The 20,715-nt window shown below is 45.7% G+C and overlaps 1 protein-coding gene across 4 annotated transcripts in view; it reads left to right on the forward strand.

Moving 5' to 3' along the window:
- Shank3 (SH3 and multiple ankyrin repeat domains 3) overlaps positions 1 to 20,715 on the forward strand; it is a 66,190-nt gene that overhangs the window by 9,241 nt on the left and 36,234 nt on the right. For all 4 annotated transcript variants that reach the window (XM_090328985.1, XM_090328987.1, XM_090328988.1 and 1 more), the window contains exons 10-12: positions 15,706 to 15,979; positions 18,947 to 19,140; positions 19,976 to 20,089. In XM_090328985.1, the coding sequence (XP_090185111.1) occupies positions 15,706 to 15,979; positions 18,947 to 19,140; positions 19,976 to 20,089 (582 nt within the window). The remainder of the gene's footprint in view (positions 1 to 15,705; positions 15,980 to 18,946; positions 19,141 to 19,975; positions 20,090 to 20,715) is intronic.

Consider the following 20,715-nt stretch of genomic DNA (forward strand, 5'->3'; position numbering starts at 1 on the left):
CTTCAGTTTTCTGGTGGTTAATTGGAGATAAGGGTCTCATAGGGGTGTGTGTGTGGGGGAGGGAAATGGGTACTAAGACATGTGAAAGGGTATCAATGTATGTGAATTAATGCACCTTCTATCTGGCAAATATCATGTAACCCTTTTACTAATTACAATAATAAAAAAAAGGGTCTCATAGACTTTTCTGCTTGGGCTGGCTTTGAACCATGATTCTCACATCTCAGCCTCCTGAGTAACTAGGATTTTGGGTGTGAACCACCAGTGCTTGGCTTATTTTTTGTTTTAAAATTGAGGATATATATATCTTCTAAAAAATAACATCTTAATTGATGATCCAGTAGCATTTCTTAAATTCTCAATGTAGTGCAACAAATTTTATTAAAGCCTCATTTTCATTGCCTTACAAGAAAAATCTCGTACACATTAAGCAATTTTTCTGCTTATGCTCTCCCAGTTGTCTACTCTGAACATACTTTTCTGTCTCTCTGTATTTATCAGTTCTTGCTGTTTTATAGAATTGCAGTCATACAGTTTATTGTTTGTGTTTGGTTTCTTTCACTAATATCTTTCTGACCTTCACCATTCAAAATGTTATTCCTCCATTCCTTTTCATGGCTGAATAATATTCCGTTGTCTATATACATGACATTTTGTTTATCCATTCATTTGTTGATGGCTGTATGGGTTGTTTATACTTTTTGACTGCTGTGAATGTTGCTGTCATGAACATGTGTATACCTGTTTCTAATTTTTTGGGTATACAGGAATGAAACTGGCAGCTGTTATGATAATTATGCTAATAACTTTTGGCAAGTTAACTGCTGAACTGTTTTCTCCATTTCACACCAACAGTATGCGAACTTCCAATTTTGTCACTTTCTCCCTGATGCTTGATATTATCCTTTTTTAAAAATTCTAGCTTTTCTGCTGAGAATGAAGTGGCATCATCATCATTTTGGTTTGCATTTTTCTCTTTCCTTTCTTTCTTTCTTTCTTTCTTTCTTTCTTTCTTTCTTTCTGTCTGTCTGTCTGTCTGTCTGTCTGTCTGTCTTTCTTTCTTGTACTGCAGCTTGAACTCAGGATTTGGGCACTATCCCTGAGCCTTTTTGTGCTCAAGGCTAGTGCTGTACTTGAGTTACTTGAGCCTGGTTGGAACCACAGCACCACTTCTGGCTTTTTTGAGTAGTTTGTTGAAGATAAGAGTTTTGTGGACTTAGCTGCCTGGGCAGGATTTAAACCACAGTCCTCAGAGCTCAGCCTCCCTAGTAGCTAGGATTATAGGCACGAGCCACCATCGCCCAGCTTTGGTTTGCATTTTCTTCTCTCTCTCTCTCTCTCTCTCTCTCTCTCTCTCTCTCTCTCTCTCTCTCTCTCTCTCTCTCTCTCTCTCTTTTGGTGGTCATGGGGCTTGAACTCTGCCTGGGTTCTCTCTCTCCCTGAGCTCTTCAGCTCAAGGCTACCACCCTACCCTTGACCAAGCCCCACTTCCAGTTTTCTAGAGGTTAATTGGAGATAAGAGTCGCAGGTCCTTTTGTGCCCTGGCTGGCTTTGAACCTTGATCCTCAGATCTCAGCCTCCTGAGTAGCTAGGATTACAGGTGTGAGCCACTGTGCCAGGCCAGGCTTAGTTTGTATTTTCTTAATGCCTAATTTTGTTGAATCTTTTGAATTTATTGTTGACTTGTGTATATTTAGAGAAATGTCAAAGTAGCCCATTTTTAAATTGAATGATGTGTTTGTTATCATTGAGTTATAAGAATTCATATTCTATTAATCTTTTACTGAAAACATTTTTCCATATTTAGTCTTCGTGTGTGTGTGTGTGTGTGTGTGTATGTGTGTGTGATCAGTGGTGTTTGAAATCGGGGCCTCAAGCTTGCTAGGAAGCTGCTCTGCCATGTGAACTGTGTCCCCAGTCTACAGTTTGCATGTGCATTTGTGCGATGTGGTCTGGGGACTGGTATAAGCATATATGCTTTTTGCAGTGAGTCCTCAGCTATCTTGATAATGTCCTTGATGTAGAAGTTTTTAATACAGTATGTCTTTTTGGGGATTGGTGTTAGACTTGAACAGTGTTATCATTCTGGGGGGACTTGAACTCAGCTTTGTGCTCTTGCATAGCTATCACTCTACCATTTAAACCACACCTCCAGTCCTGCTTTTTTTCCCCTTAATTAATTAGAAATGGAGTCTCTTGGATTTTCTACCCAGGCTGGCTTCAAACCATACAATCCTTTGGGTTACAGGTGTGAACCATCAAAGCCTAGAAGGTTCTTTTTTTTTTTTTCCTCCAGTCGTGGAGCTTAAACTCAGGGCCTGGGCACTATCCTTGGGCTTTCTCAAGGCTAGCACTCTATCCTTGAGCCACAGTACCACTTCCAGCTTTTTCTGTGTATGTGGTACCGAGGAATGGAATCCAGGGATTCATGCATGTTAGGCAAACACTCTACCACTAGGTTGCACTCCCAGCCCTGGAAAGTTCTTTTTAAAACAACAACAGGCCGGGTATTTGGCCTAGTGGTAGAGTGCTTGCCTAGCATATACAAAGACCCCAGTTTGATTCCTTGGTATCACATACATAGAAAAAAGCCGAAGTGGTTCTGTGGCTCAAGTAGTAGAGCCTTGAGAAAACCCAAGGACAGTGCCCAGACCCTGAGTTCAAGGCACAGGATGGCAAAAAACAAAACAACCCCCCCCCAACAACAATAACAGGAAAGTTCTTTTTAAAACAACAGTAACAGGATTACTGTTTGAGTTTGGCCTCAAACTTGTGCTGCTACAGTTTCCTAAGTTCGTGAGTGTTGGAATTATAGGCATGTTGCCCAGGCTGGTCTTGAACTCTAGCCTTCTGAGTAGCTGAGGTTTGCATAGATATAGAAGGTTTTTTTGTTATTTATTTTTATTGTTATTAAGTAGTTGATCAGAGGGGTGACAGTTCCATAGGTCAGTTTATGAGTGCAATGCTTCTTGGTCAGTGTCACCCCTTTCTTTGTTCTCTGTTTTTCTCCTCCCATCTCTATCGTCAATTACATGTTTTTTTTTTTTTTTTTTTTGGTGGGTCATGGGGCTTGAACTCTGGGCCTGGGCGCTGTCCCTTAACTCTGCCACTGAAGACTACCACTGTACCGCTTTTCTAGAGATCAATTGGAGTCTCACGGGCTTTAGTGCCCAGGCTGGCTTTGAACTGAGATCTTCAGATCTCAGCCTCCTGAATAGCTAGGATTACAGGCGTGAGCCACTGGCACTCGGCTAAGCCTATGTGCTATTAAACTTTAGAGTTTGAGTGTTTTATATAGCTCATGAATGCTGGGAGAGGCAAGAAGGGACATTTTTAAGAATTTATTTTTATTTATTTTATTAATATGTATTAGTTGTATAAAGAAGTTTTGTTGGGACCTATTTTCACATATGTATACAATGTATCCCAATCAATTTCACCCATTCTGTCATTCCTCCACCCCCGCATCTTAAAGCAATTTCAGCCTGTTTTATTGTTCTTTTCTTGCATGTGCACATAAAATACTTCTACTGTATCCATCATCATTTGCTGCTCCTGCTGCTATTTGCTTTCCTAATGCAGCTTGCTTCTTGTTCCCCGTACCCTTAATCCTGTTGACTAACAGCTTTTAGTTGAGATTCTTTGTTGTTACTAATTTAAAGAAGTGTTTTAAGTACTATACAAAGGGGTTTCAATTTTTTTTCTTTTTGGGGCTTGAACTCTGAGTGTGGGTGCTGTCCCCGAGCTCTTCAGCTGAAGGTTAGCACTCTACCACTTGAACTACAGTGCCACTTCAAGTTTTCCTGGTGCTTGATTGGAGATTAGGGTCTCATGGACTTTCATGCCTGGGCTGGCTTTGTGAACCTCAATCCTCAGATCTCAGCCTCCCGAGTAGGATTACAAGTGCAAGCTACTGGCGCCTAGCAGGGATTTCAAAATATCACACCAGTTTATGAGTTCAGTGTCACTGAGATTTGTATTCATGTATAGTTGTAGTGTATTGCAAAATGATTCACATTTGATCTTTTTCCCTTTAAAAGTGGGAATTGTGTATGTATGTATATATGTATGTATGTATCTTTCTATCCCCATCCATCCATCCATCTATGCATTCATGCATGCCAATAGAAATCAGGGTCTGTGCTCTTCTTTGTTTTTTTTTTTTGCTCAAGGCCGGCATTCTACCACTTCAGCTACAGCATTTTGATGGTTTATTGATAATAAAAGTCTCCTAGACTTTTCTGCCTGGGTTGGCTTCAGACCACAATTCTCAGCCTCCTGAATAGGCATGAGCCAAGGGTTCAGGCTTTTTTTTTTCTGCTGGTCTTGGGGTTTAAACTCAGGGCCTAAGTACTATCCTTGAGCCTCCCTATACTCACAGCTAGTGCTCAAGGGCTCAGGTTTTTAGAAGGAGAAATTTTTTTTTTTGCCAGTGTTGGGCTTGAGCTCAGGGCCTAAGCCCTGTCCTTGGACTTTCTTAAGGCTAGAGCTCTACCACTTGAGCCTCAGCACCACTTCCAGCTTTTTCTATGCATGTGATACCGAAGAATCGAACCCAGGTCTTCGTGCATGCTAGGCAAGCACTCTACCACTAGGCCAAACTCCCGGCCCTGAAGGAGCAATTTTAATGAAGTATTTGAAAAAAACAAAATGAGGAGACCAATGATCGGTTAGAAGTTAATTGAGAGTTTATGATTGGTGCAGTTTCTAGTTTCAGTTTACTGCTTACTTTGGACTTTGGTTTCTACTCCCATTAAATAGCATCTCAATTAGATTAAAACAAACAACAGCTCACTCCTTTTGGCAAGTCTCTCATTTATGTGACATTGGCCAAAACTTGAGAATAAGTGCCACCATTGTACCTGATTGTATCAGAAGTAGAGTCTATAAGTCTTGTTGTCAGGCTTGTTGAAGAAAGATACTTTTGTTTATCTCACTTTAGCTGTACTAATCAGGTAAAACTATGGATGGCTGCAGACACACATTAAGTCCTTGAGAGACAGTGGTGCAGTAGACACAGGGCAAGACCGACTAGCGGGATAACACACTGAGATCCTCAGTTGTGATCTCCAACAACTAACTCAGATAATACATCAATGGAACGAAACAAAAGCAGATGTCTAAAAACTATAAATCTGTTTCTGAGTCCACAGGGAAGTGAATCAGACTTTTTATATTTGATCTGAAAGCATATTGCCAGCTTGTAGCTTGAGGGATAGTTGATCTCTGATGGTCCACACTCAGGCTCTCTTCTGAAATTGCATCAAGGTAACCATTTCTAGCTTTGGTATTTCAGGAATAGAACTGTTTTGTTGTTTTTGTTTTTTTGTTTTGTTTTGTTGCTGTTGTTTTTCTTGTGAGGTTCCTAGAGCTTGAACTCAGGCCCTAGGCCCTAGGGTTTTTTTGTTTGTTTGTTTGTTTTGTTTTGGTTTTTTGCTCGACTAGTGCTCTAGCCCCCGCTTCACTTACACCTTTTTTTTTTTCTTTCTTTCTTTCTTTCTTTCTTTTTTTTCCAGTTCATCACTAAAAAGTTGGAAGTGAAAGATGTTGGCTCATGTGGCAGAGTGCCAGCCAACTTTGAGCAAAAAAACTCAGCAACAGGCTGGGAATATGGCTTAATGGCTGAGTGCTTGCCTAGCATGCATGAAGCCCTGGGTTTGATTCCTCAGTGCCATATACACAGAAAAGCCAGAAGTGGAGTTGTGGCTAAAGTGGCAGAGTGCTAGCCTTGAGCAAAAAGAAGCTCAGGGACAGTGCCCAACCCTTAGAAGCTTCCCCAGTAGCTTGGATTCGTAGGTGTAAACCACTAGCACCTGACTAGCACAGGGTTTACACTCAGGGTCTTGTGCTTGTTAGGCAAAGACTATCATTTGAGACATGACTTTGGTCCTTTTTGCATTAGTTAGTTTAACTAATATTTAAATTGTTTTTTCAGACAGACCCTTACTGTATTATCCCAAGCTGGCCTTCAATTCAACAATCTTCCTGCCTTAGCCTCTAAAATTCTGGGATTACAGGCATGTACTGCTATGTTTGCCTTCTTTATTTTTCAGATAATGTCTTATACCTGGGCTTAGACTTTGATCTTCTGTCTCTACCTCTGGTGTAGTTGGCAGTACAGGCACATATCACATATCACTATGTCTGGCTAGATTTTTTTTTTTCTTTTTTTGTGGGTCATGGGCCTGGGCACTGTCCCTGAGCTCTTCAGCTCAAGGCTACCACCCTATCCTTGAGCCAAGCCCCACTTCCTGTTTTCTAGAGGTTAACTGGAGATAAGAGTCTCAGATCCTTTTGTGCCTGCATTGGCTTTGAACCTTGATCCTCAGATCTCAGCCTCCTAAGTAGCTAGGATTACAGGCATGAGCCACTGCGTCCAGCTTGTCAGAGCCCTTTCTAAAGAATATCCCTTAACGAAAAGCATTTTAGGGTTGTAGCTGACTGCAAATGCTTTGGGAAAGAATGAAAACAATAACTATGGATGACAACACTGAAAAAGGGCCATGGTTGAATTTCGGTGATGTAGTTGGCAAAGAAATATGATTATTTTCTGTTGCACACACATTTTTATGGAACAGTTGGACTTATGATTGATAGCATTATACCAAGATACCAGATTCTTAGGAATTTCATATGGTTTGCTACACTCTTACCAATAACACAGCTATAAATATAACTTGAAGAATTAGGAGCCAGGTTGTATGATTAAAATAATATCCTAATACAGGTGACACAAAGCAAAAGTGTGTGTGTGTGTGTGTGTGTGCGTGTGCGTGAGCACAAGCACGTGCACGCACATTAGTCCAGGGGCTTGAACTCAGGGCCTGGGAGATGTCCCTGAGTTTTTATTTATGCTCAAGACTGGCACTTATATCACTTGAACCACAGTTCCACTTTTGGCTTTTTGGTGGTTGATTTGGAGGTAAGATAGCACGTAAGCCAAGCCATGCCTCCAGTTTGGCATTTTTTGTTTTTCTTTTTTTTTTTTGCCAGTTGTGGGGCTTGAGCTCAGGGCCTGAGCACTGTCCTTGGACTTATTTTTCTCAAGGCTAGAGCTCTACCACTTGAGCCACAGCACCACTTCCAGCTTTTTTCTATGTTTGTGGTACTGAGGAATTGAACCCTGGTCTTCATGCATGCTAGCCAAGCACTCTACCACTAGGCCAAACTCCCAGCCCCTCTTTTTTTTTTTTTTTTTTGTCGGTTTGTGGGACATGAACTCTTGGCTTGGGCCCTGTCCCTGAGCTCTTTAGCTCAGGGTTACCGGTCTAACCCCTTGAGCCACAGCACAACTTTTGGTTTTCTGGTGGTTAATTGGAGATAAGAGTCTTACAGACTTTAGTACCTGGGCTGGCTTTGAACCTTGATCCTCAGATCTTAGCCTCCTGAGAAGCTAGGATTATAGGCATGAGCCACTTGGCATTTTTCTGGTTAATTGGAGATAGGGTTTTTAGAATTTTCTTCCCTTGCTGGCTTTGAACCCTGATTGTCTAGGTCTCAGCCTCTTAAGTAGGTAGGGTTACAGATGATAAACACTAGCACCCAGCTATGAAATTTATCTGATGAAATTCAAACCCTGTTTCACAGTCTACCTAATTTTTTTAAATTTTAATTTTCATTATCACATATTAAGGTTTTTTGTTGTTGTTGTTTGTTTACTTAGTCATAGGGCTTGAACTCAGGGCCTGGGCACAGTCCTTGAGCTTTCTCAAGGCTAGTGCTCTACCACTTGAGCCACAGCACTGCTTCTGGCTTTTTCTGGGTATGTGGTAACCAGGAATCGAACCTGGGCCTTCATGCATGTTAGGCAAGCACTCTCCCACCTCCCATTCTTGTTCTTAATAATTATGTTTACACAACTCAGAAAGTTTTCATGAGGCATTAAACAAAGCTTGCCATTGACGGGGTCTAGGAAATGCTACCACATGTTTTGTGTTGGTCCTTTGGCCACTGAGACAAACAGCATATATAGGAAAGTGTCTCTTTTAGGTCTGAGCAGATTCTCCCATTAGAGTCAGTGTTGTCTATCTCCCTCCCTTCACCATCATTTTATGTTGTTTATTTCTGTTGACAAATCAAGCAAGATATTAAACTAAAAAATGAAACATGGTCCTTTTTTTCTTCCTATAACGATGTTCATGAATCAAGCAGTTTTTGTTTTGTTTCTTTGGTCGGTTGTGGGGCTTGAACTCTGGGCCTGGGTGTGGTCCCTGAGCTCTTCAGCTCAAGGCCACTGCCCTAGCCCATGAGCCACAGCGACCCTTCTGAGTTTTCTAGTGGTTACTTGGAGATATGAGTCTCACAAACGTTAGTGCCCAGGCTGGCTTTGAATTGTGGTCCTCAGATCTCAGCCTCCTGAGTACTGAGGAATACAAGCGAGAGCCACACGTGGCATCAGTTCATTTTTGTTTTACATTTTGCTTTTAGTTTAAATTTATGGGTTTGTGGTTTTAAACATAAAACATGAGCAGAAAACATGAGCCTGTCATTGACCAGAACCCAGGAAAGACTATAATAAAAATTATATTGTTAGCTGGGCACCAGTGGCTCTTGCCTGTAACCCTACCTACTCAGGAGGCTGAGATCTGAGGATCAAGATTCAAAGCCAGCCTGAGCACAAAAGTCCATGAGACTCTTATCTCCATTGAACCACCAGAAAATCAGACGTGGGATTGTGGCTCAAGTGGTAGAGTGCTAGCTTTGAGCTGAAGAGCTCAGAGACAGTTCCCAGGCCCAGAATTCAAGCCCCACAACCAACCAAAAGAAAATTATATTGTTTTAATAAGTTTAAAATCTTGTTTAAGTCGGGCATGGTGGCTCACGCCTGTAATCCCAGCTACTCAGGAGGCTGAAATCTGAGGATCAAGGTTCAAAGCCAGCCCAGGCACAAAAGGACCTGAGAGTGTTATCTCCAGTTAACCACTAGGGAACAGGAAGTAGGGCTGTGGCAGGGGTAGGGTGGTAGCCTTGTGCTGAAGAGTAAATAAGTAAATAAAATAAATCAAAATAAAATAGTTTATCAGAGAACTCTCGCCTGTAACTCTGCCTACTCAGGAGGCTGAGATCTGAGGATCAAAGTTCAAAGCCAGCCTGGGTTGGCTTTAGAGGAAAAATACCTCATATTTTGATCAATTTTCTATTTCTGAGAATAGAACTTTCTTTAAAAGATTTTTATTAATTACTTTTCTTCCCCCCCCCCCCCCATTCCTGGGGGCTTGATGAACTCAGGGCCTGTGTGCTGTCCCTGAACTTCTTATGTATGGCTTTTTCTGTTTATGGGCTGCTAGGAACTGAACCCAGGGCTTCATGCATGAAGCATTCTACCACTGATACATTCCCAACCCTTATCAATTATTTAAATAATATCAATAATATTAACCCTATAACACTTGTGTTCCTCCCCCCCTCCCAGTCCTGGGGCTTGAACTTAGGGCCTGGGCTCTGTCCTTGCGCCTTCTCAGGCTAATGCTCTACCACTTGAGCCATGACACCACTTCCAGCTTTTTCTATGTATGTGATACTGAGGAATAGAACTCAGGGCTTTGTGCATGCTAGGCAAGCACTCTACCATTAGTCTACAAACAATGCTCAAATCAGAGAATTTCACACAAATTTTGGAGCCTAGCGATACTACTAGTGCTAACCTCCAGTTGCAGAAAGCACTGAGGATCCATCAGATTCTTATTCCTGCTTGCTTGTTCTCTCTTCCTCTCTCCCTCATCTTTCTCTCTATCTGTTCTTTTTCCCTTTCTTTCCCCTCCTCTACCTCATCTCTCCCTCTCTGTCCCTCTCTTTCCCTCCCCCTCGCTTCCTCTCTCTCTTCTCCCTCATCCCTCTCTCCTCCCCCCTTGTCTCTCCCTCATTTCACCTTCCTCTCTCTCTCCCTCTCTCTCCCTCTCTCCCTCCCTCTCTCCCTCTCTCTCCCCATCTCTCCCCCTCTCCCTCTCTTTCCCTCTCCCTCCCTCTCTTCTTCTCTCCCTTTCTCCCGGTCCCTCTCCCTCTCCCTCTTTCCCTCTCTCCCCTTCCCTCCCCCCACCTCCAGGATTTAAACTCTGAGCTCTGTGCTTATTAGGCTGGCACTTTATCATTTGAGCCATACATCCAGCTCCTTTTTGGTTTAGGTTTTTTTCCCCCCAATGCAGGTCTCAGATTTGATTATTGAACTCAGGGCCTGGGCCCTCTCTTTGAGTTTTGTGGGTGTTTCTTCCTGTCTTTTTCTTTCTCCCCACTTCCCCCCCCCCCAATGGTAGTGCTCTACTTCCTGAACCATAGCTCCACTTCTGACTTTTTGGTGCTTACCTGGAGATAAGAGTCTCAAAAGGTTTCAGCCGGGAGTGTGGCATACTGGTAGAGTGCTTGCCTAGTATGCACAAAGCCCTGGGTTCAATTCCTTGGTATTACATACAGAGAAAAAAGCTGGAAGTGGTGCTGTGCCTGCAGTGGTAGAGTGCTAGCTTTGAGAAAGCCCAAGGACAATGCTCAGGCCCTGAGCTCAACCCACAGGACTGGCAAAAACAAAACAAAAAGGCAAAACTCTCACAGACTTTTCTGCCTGGGCTGGCTTCAAAGCTTGATCTTCAGATCTCAGCCTCCTGAGTTGCTAGGATTACAGGCGTGAGCCACCAGGCCGTGGCTCCTGTAGAACATTGAGTGCAATTTGAACCACCAGGCCTAGCGTAGATGAGGGGGAGATCTCATTAACTTTTTGCTGAGGCTGACCTCAGCAAAAATCATCCTCTACTTCTTGAGTAGCTGGGATTGTAGGTATGTAGCACCAGGCCTATACTTACCGGTTATTATTCCTATGCAAGTACCTTTTTTTCATGTGGTCTTGGGGATTGAACACACATCCTTACACATGTTAGGCAAGTGAACTGCATATTCCTGAGCTTTATCCACAGCTCATGCATGGTTTTGATTCCTGTAGTAAATCTTGAAGTTAGGGGTGGGTTTGAGTCCTTTAACTTTCTACCACTCGAGTGTCGACTTTTTGCACGTAACTTGTTTTTCGGATAGCACTTCATGCTAACGATTCACAGGCTGGCTTCTGAAATCCTCCTGCCTCATCTGAGTAGCTGGGGATCCAGTTGAGGATTACTATTGTAACAATAAGCTAGTTAATGGATGTATGATGACCTTCCATTTATTTACATCTCCTTTTTAAGCAACATTTTGGCATTTTCAGTATACAAATCTCTTTGCTTCCTTAAATTTTGGGGCATGCTTTTGGATATTAATATAAATGGAGTTATCTCCCTACTTTACTTTTTTTGGATTGTTTTGTTGCCAGCATATAGAAACATAGTTAACTTTTGCACATTAATCTTATATCCAGCAACTTGCCAAATTAACTTTACTGGTAGATTCTTATGTGGGGGATGTTTCTATATATAGGATCGTGTGTTTTACAAGTACAAATAGGTTTATTTCATTCTTTACAGTCTGGATGCCTTTCATTTGTTTTGCTTGCCTAATATGTTCAAACTAAAACTTCCAAATACAGTGTTGAACAGCAGTATTGCAAATGGGCATTCTTGCTAGGTGCTGGTGGGCTCATGCCTATAATCCTATCTACTTAAGATACTGAAGCATTCAAAGCCAGCCCTGGCAGAAAAGTTTGTGAGACTTATCTCCAGTTAGCTACCAGAAAACTAGAAGTGGAGCTGTGGCTCAAAGTGGTGGAGCATTAACCTGGAGCAAAAAGATCTCAAGGACAGTGCCCAGGCCCTGAGTTCAATCCCTATAACTAATAAAAAACAAAGGAAATGGGTATTCTTTCTTTGCTTCTGATCTTAGAGGAAAATTTTCAACCTTTTGCCATTGGGTGTGATGTGACTGTAGATTTTAAATTAAATGTCTCTTACATGAACTAGCTTACTTATACTACTAGTTTTCTGAATGGTTGTCATGAAAGTATTTGGATAATGGCAAATGTTCTGCATCAACAATGATCATTGTAGGTCTTTAGTATAGTGTATTAAGTATAGTGGTTTATGTATTTCTCCTTGTAATGCCTTTATCTGGCCTTGACATCCTCATAGAATGAGTTAAGAAGTGTTCGTATCATTTCCAATTTTTTAGCTAAGAAGGGTTAAAATGTTAGTAGAATTCACAGTGATGCCATCTGGTGGCAGACTGTTTCCTTTCTTGCCAGTATTGGAGCTTGAACTCACAGCTTCCTGCTCTTGGCTAGTGCTCTTTTTTTTTTTTCCCCTCCAGTCCTGGGGCTTGAACTCAGAGCCTGGTCACAGTTCCTGAGCTTCTTTTGCTTAAGGCTAGCACTCTACCACTTGAGCCACAGAGCCACTTCCAGCTTTTTTTTCTCTTTTTTTTCCATATTCATGTGGAGAGATGGAACCCAGGGCTTCATGCACTCTACCATTAAGCCACACTTCCAGTCTGATGCTCTACCACTTAAACCACACTTTCAGTTCTAGCCTCTTGCTCCTTAATTGGAGATTGGGGGGGGGGGTTTCTACCTTGAACTGAGGTCGCTCCAGGTGTCAGCCTCCTTAACTTAATAGCTAGGGTTATAGTGATCCAACAGTGCCTGGCTAGTAGACATTTTTTGGGGGATGGTTTTTGCTTTTGGAATCGGTTTTTTCTTGGTTTAAATTTGTTTAGACTTTCTATTTCTTCATGAGTCAGTTTCATTTATTGGTATTTTCTAGGAATTTATCCATCTGACCTACCTTCTTTGATTTGTTTGCATGCAGTTATTTACTGTACTATCTTTTTTTTTTTTTTTTGCCAGTCCTGGGCTTGAGCTCATGGCCTGAGCACTGTCCTTGGACTTTCTCAAGGCTAGAGCTCTACCACTTGAGCCTCAGCACCACTTCCGGCTTTTTTCTATGTATGTGGTACCAAGGAATCGAACCCGGGTATTCATGCATGCTAGGCAAGCACTTTAACCACTAGGCCAAACTCCCGGTCCCTTACTGTACTATCTTATAGTTGCTTTTTTTTCTGAAAAAAAAAAATAAATTTAGGTAGTAATTAGACCGAGGCAGTAATGCTCCAAATGTAATTTCTGACTTTATTTATTTTTTACTTTTTTGGTTGTGGGGCTTTTGAACTCTGGGCCTGGAAGCTGCCCCTGAGCTCTTTAGCTCAAGGCCACCACTCTACCACAGTGAGCCCCACAGCACCTCGTCTGGTTTTCTGGTGGTTAATTGGAGATAAGAGTCTCATGGACGTCTGTGCCTCCTGAGAGATGGCATGAGCCACCACACCAGGCTTCATTCCTGATTTTAGCTGTTTCTAAAAATATTTTTTTAAGTATAATTGTCAATTCTGTTGATCATTAAAAAAATAAATACTGGATTGGGGATTTATGTAGCTCAGTGGAACAGTACTTGCCTAGTACCCACAACATACAAGGCCCTGAAATTTATTCCTCAGCACCACAATAAATAAACAAATAGACAGATATAGCTATTCATCTAATCAATTCTGTTTTTCCATAATCTATTTTCTCTATTTTTTTTTTTTTTTGTGGGTCATGGGGCTTGAACTCAGCCTGGGCACTGTCCCTGAGCTCTTCAGCTCAAGGCTCCCACCCTACCTTTTGAGCCAAGCCCCACTTCCCATTTTTCTAGTGATTCCTTTGTGCCCAGGCTGGCTTTGAACCTTGATCCTCAGATTGCTGCCTCATAAGTAGTAAGATTACAGATGTGAGCCACTGGGCCAGCCCAGATGATGATGATGATTCTTCTTCTTTTGTTTCATTCCATTGTGCTTTAAAGAGAAGATACTTTGTATGGTTTCATTCTTTTAAAATGTATTGAGGCATGTTTTGTGGCAAGATATATGGTCTATGTGGAGGATGTTACATTGTACTTTAGAATTCTCCATAATATTCTGCTATAGTTGGATCAGATAGATTAGACATAGCTCTTAGATCTAATTTGTTTAAGTCTCCTGTGTCTTTGTTCATCTTTGTAGATATTCTATCCATTGTTTACAATGGAATATCAATGTCTCCAGCTTTATCATGGAACAGCAGATTGCTCTCTACAATCATTAATTAATATATTTTGGTGTCTTTTGGTTTGGTGCATGTAATGATCATTAATTCTCTTGATAGTCAAATCAGGAAAGTATACTGTCTTTCTCTGTGTTTGTTCCATTTTTTTTTATTTTAAAGTTTACTTTGTCTGATACCAATATCTTTTTTTGGTCGGTCATGGGGCTTGAACTCTGGGCCTAGACACTGTCCCTGAGCTCTTCAACTCAAGACTACTACCCTACCACTTGAGCCACCATGCCACTTATGGTTTTCTGGCAGTTAATTGGAGATAAGAGTCTCACAGATTTTTAGTTTTAGTGTCTGGGCTGGGCTGGCTTCGAACCCGAGATCCTCAGATCTTAGCCTCCTGAGTAGCTAGGATTACAGGGGTGAGCCTGGGTGTACAGGGTGTACCTGGCTCTCAGTCCTATTTTTTGTACTACTTATAATAGGATATATCTTTTGAAAAAAATTTAAACTCCTAGCCTATTTATGCTTTGTTTTTTTTGTAAATAATATACAGTTGGATCTGGGTTGTATATTTTACTTGCTAGCTGTTTCACCCACCCTCCCTCCATCTTCTTCCCTCCCTCCCTCCTTTCCTTCCTTCTCTTCCTCCCTTCTTCCTTCCTTCCCTCCCTCCCTCCCTCCCCATCTTTCTCCCTCGATTCCCCCTCCCTTCTTTCTTTTGTTCTTTCTTCCTTTCTGTGTTTTTGTTTCCTGGAGCTTGAACACAGGGCCTCGGCACTATCATTGAGCTTCATTTGCTCAAGGCCAGCTCTTTTATCACTTGAGCCACAGCTCCACTTCTGGCTTTTTTGGGTACTTAATTGGAGATTAGTCTCACATACTCTCTTGTCCAGGCTGGGTTTGAACTGAACTGTGATCCTCAGATCTCAGCCTCCTGAGTAGCTAGGATTGCAGGCAGGAGCCATCGGCACCCAGCCACTGTCTCTTAAAGTTTTATTAAAACAGAAACATATAAGTTTGCTTATATATTGTTTATGGCTATTTTCATGCTACTGGGGAGGAATGGAGTCATGTTAATAGAGACTATATGGCTTTCTGAGCCTGAACTAGTTACTGTCTGGTTTTCTTAGAAGTTTGCTGACCCTTGGTCTAGAATGACTTCAGTTTCCTTGAATATAGTGTCACATTGCTGTAATTGAGCAAGATTTGTTACATGTAGCCTGCTTTGGGTCTCTTGAAGCTTGATGAAATGGGCAGTTTTGATAACATGTGGGCCAAGACCTTGGCTGGTCAGAAGAGGAAGCTAGGGTTGGAGGCCAGTATGCCTGGGATTTGTCCCCTCAATTAGTGATGTCATTCATGGCGCTGTCAACTGTTCTAGTTTCCCTGGGACTAAGGCAGTTCTTAGTATATAGGATTTTAGTGTTCTTAATTTTTTTTTTCCTTTTGCCAGTCCTGAGGCTTGGACTCAGGGTCTGAGCATTATCTTTGGTCTTTCTTAAGGCTAGAGCTCTATCGTTTGGGCCACAGCACCATTTCTGGTTTTTTCTTTGTATATGTGGGTACCAAGGAATTGAACCTGTGTCTTCGTGCATGCTAGGCAAGCACTCTACCAATATGCCAAACTCCTAGCCCAAAGATTTTAGTGTTAAAATCTGGGAAGCTAGATAAGCTATGACAGTCACTCAGCTGGTCCTTAGAATCTCATTCATGCCTTTCTACCCCAGTACCATTCAGGGAAACTCCCAGCTATGCAAAGCGGCGGCGATTGGCTGGGCCCAGTGGCTTGGTTTCCCCTCGGCCCCTGCAGCGCTCAGCCAGTGATATCAACCTGAAGGGTGAGGCACAGCCAGCAGCTTCTCCTGGGCCCTCACTCCGAAGCCTCCCCCACCAGTTGCTGCTCCAGCGGCTGCAAGAGGAAAAAGACCGAGACCGGGATGGTGAACAGGAGAACGACCTCAGTGGCCCTTCAGCAGGCAGGGGCAGCCAGAGCAAAATCAGGTAGGAGGAGGCTGGGAGGTCCTCGAGGGTATGGGAGGGGGGAATGCCAGAAACCAAGCCAACAGAGCCAGAAGAAGGAAGCAGGGAGAGTTCGTTGTTCCTGGCGTCTGTGCAGTTTTCAGTTGGTGTCTGAGATTGTGGTGCAACCTGGCTCATGGAAGGGCTTCCTTGGATGGAGTGGGAAGAGAGTGATGCCCCACAGGCTGGGTGGACACACCCACACTGATTTACGGTCAGAGGAGGGGTTTGCTCTGAGGACACTGGGAAGCTAAGAGAGTTTTAGGCAGAAGGTATGGTCCAACCTGTGATCAGCAAGGTCATTGTTGTGTTAGAGCTAGTGGTGAGACAGAAGGGATGCCTCTCAGCAAGGGCTCAAATCCTATGGATGAAGATAGCCTGTCCTCACTCAGGAGTCTTGGCTTCACTCTAGCTCCAGTCTTAGAAAACCTTCAGGGCTCTATTCCATGCCCCCGATCCCTAGCACCCTTAGAAACCAGTGACATTTGAAGGATTTGGTTTTTCCAAAGCTTAAAGAGTAGGAGGCATGGATTGGGGCCTGTTAGTCTGTACAGGCTCTACAGAGGTGGGAGTGAGGGTGGCACTAGCCCTAAGACTGCCAGTGTGCCAGTCCCTTCTGTAAGATAGGACTGATCTTCCCAAGGCATGCTTTTCCACTGTGAAGCCCTCCAGGATGACGGGGCAAGTGAGTCTGCCAGGACCCCGTGTACACCAGGTGTCGGCCAATGTGGTTATGGGATCCTTGGTAGTAGGAGCTTTTTTCCTTACTTCCTGCCTTTTCCCCAGAGCTGGGCACATAGAAATATTTGAGAGACGTCATTCAATGAAAGTGTTACATAAGCAGAGTATTGTTTTCACAATGCAGTTTCAAACATTTCTTAATTGTTAATGTAAGGGAGGTGGTGTACAGAGGGATTGCAGTAACATAGGTCAGATAAAGAAGACATTTCCTTTGGACCGTGTCACCCCTTCTTTTGTTCTTCTCAATGCAGTTTTAACAACCCTATGGCTCCCTGTGCCACAGGGCTGTGTGATACATGTAGTCATACTCAAGTTGGCTCAAAGACTTGTCCAAAGCCAGAGTTAGGAATCAGCATATCTGGTTCAGGAGTTTGGCAATGGACATGAGGTATGGCAGGGCTTTCCTTCTCCTCTTCTACTCATTAGCAGGTCTAATGTCTGTTTCTATCTAGACTTGTTGGATTCACCAAAAGCTGCCTCCTTGCTTCAAATACCAGTTTTCCCCTGAAGCTTTTTCCATAAGCCCCTTGGATTTTCTGAGTTAGGGCTGATGGCCTGGTGGCTAAAAACATATTCTGTCATTTTCCAAAATGGCTGCTTGTGAGCAGAGCTGTGTGGTCACTACCGGCTCTGCTTCGGCATATTCACCCTTTCAACAGACAAAAATCCAAGACCTTGGGCCTGAAGTTTGGCCTAGCGGTAGAGAGTTTGCCTAGTGTGCATGAAGACCCAGGTTTGATTCCTCTGTACCATATACATAGAAAAATTGGAAGTGGTGCTGTGGCTCAAGTGGCAGAGTGCCAGCCTTGAGGAAAAAGTCCAAGGACAGTGCTCAGGCCCTGAGTTCAAGGCCCTGGACTGGCAAAAAAAAAAAAAAAAAATCCAAGACCTACCTGCATGCCAGGGATTCTGGTTTTCTTGCTCTGTAGGACAGCAGACTTCTTTCTTTGTTCCTCATAAACATTTATTTTGCCCCAGGGTGGTGGGATCCCACAGCAGGAGTTCTGCCTGGGTTTCAGGCATAGAGGCCATTAGGTAGACAGTGAATCAGGTAATCAGGTATGGCAGAGGTCTGTATTCCTTAGGAACAAGAGGCTGGTGGAGTTTGGTGCATTGAGCAGTGGGACTCTGGGTTCAGTAGCCTGGGATCAAAGGAGAGATATTGCCATTGATAGACCCTGTGGGGTTGCACTGACTCTTTGGCCCCATGTTGGCAAAGCTGGGCACAGAATCTCTGGCGGCCAGAAATGTGTGGTCTCCCGGGTCCTGAACCCAGTACCAAGGGCAAACCGACAAGGGTGTTGGGAGTTGAGAGTCAGTACCTTAGTTGCTGGCCAAATGGGCACGATTGCAGCAGTTTCTGAGTAGGTACCAGTGTGGCAGAGTCCCAAGTTCCAGATGTTTGGCCATTGGCTGAGAAAGTGAGTATGTGACTTGCGGTGCCAGGTACTAGAGAGCAATAATCCTTTGAGCTGAGAGGAGGTGGACTGAGCCTTGGAGCTCAGGGCCCAGGCCCGAGGAGGAGCGTCAGAGAAAGGTGTTCTGCACGGAGCAGGTGTCTAGGATGAGAGGACACAGGCCTGTGGGAGGGCACCCAGGCGTGGCGGTGGGCCGGGTGTGGGCAGCCCAGGCCCACACTGGAGAGCTAGGCCTGACCGCTGCACCGGGACTGCCCTTTCTGGGGGGCCAAGTCATCTCTTCTGGCGCCCCAACCCCTACTCCAGCCCGTCTCCCGCCTCCCCTGACAACTTCGCCCGCCACTCCCCGGACTCGAGGTGCGCCCACCTCCCCGCTGGCCCCGCGCTCCGGCCCTGGACAGTCCGCGGGGGGCGCCGCGGGCGGAGGGCACGCCGGCCGCCGCCGCCCGCAGAGGGAGGAGCCGGCGCGGAGGAGGCGGGGCGCGGAGCGGCCGCGGCATGGAGCGAGCCCGGCGCGCCCGGGAGCGCAGCCCCGCGGCCCCCGAGCCCTGAGCGGGCGCGGTCCTGCGCTGGCGGGAGCTGGCCGGGCGCGGCGGCGCGGCCCATGGAGCGGCCCGGGGCCGGGCCCCCGGCGGGCGGGCGGGCGGCGGGCGGGCGGCGGGCGCTGCGGCGGCGGCTGCGGTGAAGCCGGCGGCGGGGCCGGGCCGGGCGCCATGGAGGCCCCGGGCGCCGGCTTCGCGTGCCCGCTGCCCCCCGGCATCGCGTCCGTCACCTACGTGTTCGTCTACAGCCCGAGCGGGCCCGGCGGCCCGGGCCCCGCGCCCGGCCCCGGCTCGGCGCCCCCCGCGTCCCCCGCGCCGCCGCCGCGGGGCCCGAAGCGGAAACTTTACAGTGCCGTCCCTGGCCGCAAGTTCATCGCCGTGAAAGCGCACAGCCCGCAGGGCGAGGGCGAGATCCCGCTGCACCGCGGCGAGGCCGTGAAGGGTGAGGGGCGCGGGGGGCGGGGCCGGCGCGCGGCCGCCCAGGCCGGTTCGGGGTCTCCGAGGCCGGGCGGCCCGGGCCGGGGCCGTCCGCGGCCGGGGGGCGTGGGGGGGCCGTGCCGGGGCTCCCGGGCTCCCCGTGGGCCGCTGTCTTGACAGAGGCTCTGCCTCTGTGTCTGTGTCGTGCTGGGGGTCCATGACACCGGCTCCCTGGTGTGAGGAGAACCCCGCCTGTCCAGGTCGTGGGGTCCTCGGGGCACTTCTTGGGCCTCTCCCCTGGCCATCCTTGGGATGTGGTGGGGGTGGGTCGCCAGTTCCTGACGTCTTGTGTACCATGCACATTTCTCTCACCAGTGTGTTCTGAGGGGACAAGCCCCTCTCATTGTAGAACCCTTGGGGTCCTGCTCAGGTGCCCTGATTTCGTGGGAGCCTGAGGCAGAAGCAGTTGTGAGAATCATGTATCCTGTGGCTTACTCCTCTGGCCACGGTGCAGTGACCCTGAACTCTTGGCCATGACCCTTGGGTGGGTGACAGCCATCGGAGACTGGCCACCCAGGGCAGGAGCAGGATTGTGGTTCTTGCAGCCGCACCTGTCCTCCTTGAGTGTGTCCATCTGTGTGTCTGTCCCCGACATGCCCATTCCGTGCCCAGCCCATCTGTTTGTTTCTCTTTTCTGTGTGGATCCCACAGCCTTTTTCCAAGAAGAAATCTAGGAGAATGTGGGAAGAGGAGAGCAAGGGTTAGGGTTGTGGGTAGAACCTGAGCCTGCAACAGGGAGATGGGTATAACTTTCGGGTCTGTGCTCTGCCCTAATGGTCTGTTTGGTTTTTGTTCCCCAGTGCTCAGCATCGGGGAGGGCGGTTTCTGGGAGGGGACCGTGAAAGGCCGTACAGGCTGGTTCCCAGCTGACTGCGTGGAGGAGGTGCAGATGCGACAGTATGACACACGGCATGGTGAGTGGTGACCCCAGACTCCTCCCTAGGCAGCTCCTGAGATGGACACCCTTCTGACTTCCCTCTGATTTTCCTTGGCTACAAATCTGGATGTTCACAGAGAAGAGACAAGAAGTAAACTCGCCTACACACACACCTAGGCATATGGCATGTGTGGTGTGTATTCATCACGCATGTAGTTAGGAACAAAACTTCACCTATATTGGAGAACTTGTGACATGCTCACAGAAGGTACACATTCATGAATGTCCTCTGTATGTTTCCACATTTGATTCCAGTGCCTGTGATTAGCACAATCTTCACAGAAATACCAGGTGCTTGGAGCTTGCGATTCATGTGTGACTGGCAGACAAATAAGGAGGTCAATGTGAGAAAAGAGGCGTTTTTCCAAAGTGGACAGATTGTCCAAGTGGGCAGAGCAGGAGGCCTGGACCAGCCAAGAGGAAATGAGGCCAGGTGGGCCCCAAGGGGTGGTGGTAAGGAACCCTGGGGCTGGGATAGTCTGAGGGCAGCTGGTGAGGGATGGTCCCTGTCTTTAGGCAGGCAAGGAGGACGTAAAGTTGAAGGCTTCAATTCCTGAGGCTGGTGAGCAGCCTTAGTTTAACCCTGATGAGCACCTGGGCTTC

The sequence above is a fragment of the Megascapheus bottae genome, chromosome 2 (genome assembly GCF_031878675.1).
Source record: "Megascapheus bottae isolate mThoBot1 chromosome 2, mThoBot2.hap1, whole genome shotgun sequence".
Taxonomy (NCBI): Eukaryota; Metazoa; Chordata; class Mammalia; order Rodentia; family Geomyidae; genus Megascapheus; species Megascapheus bottae.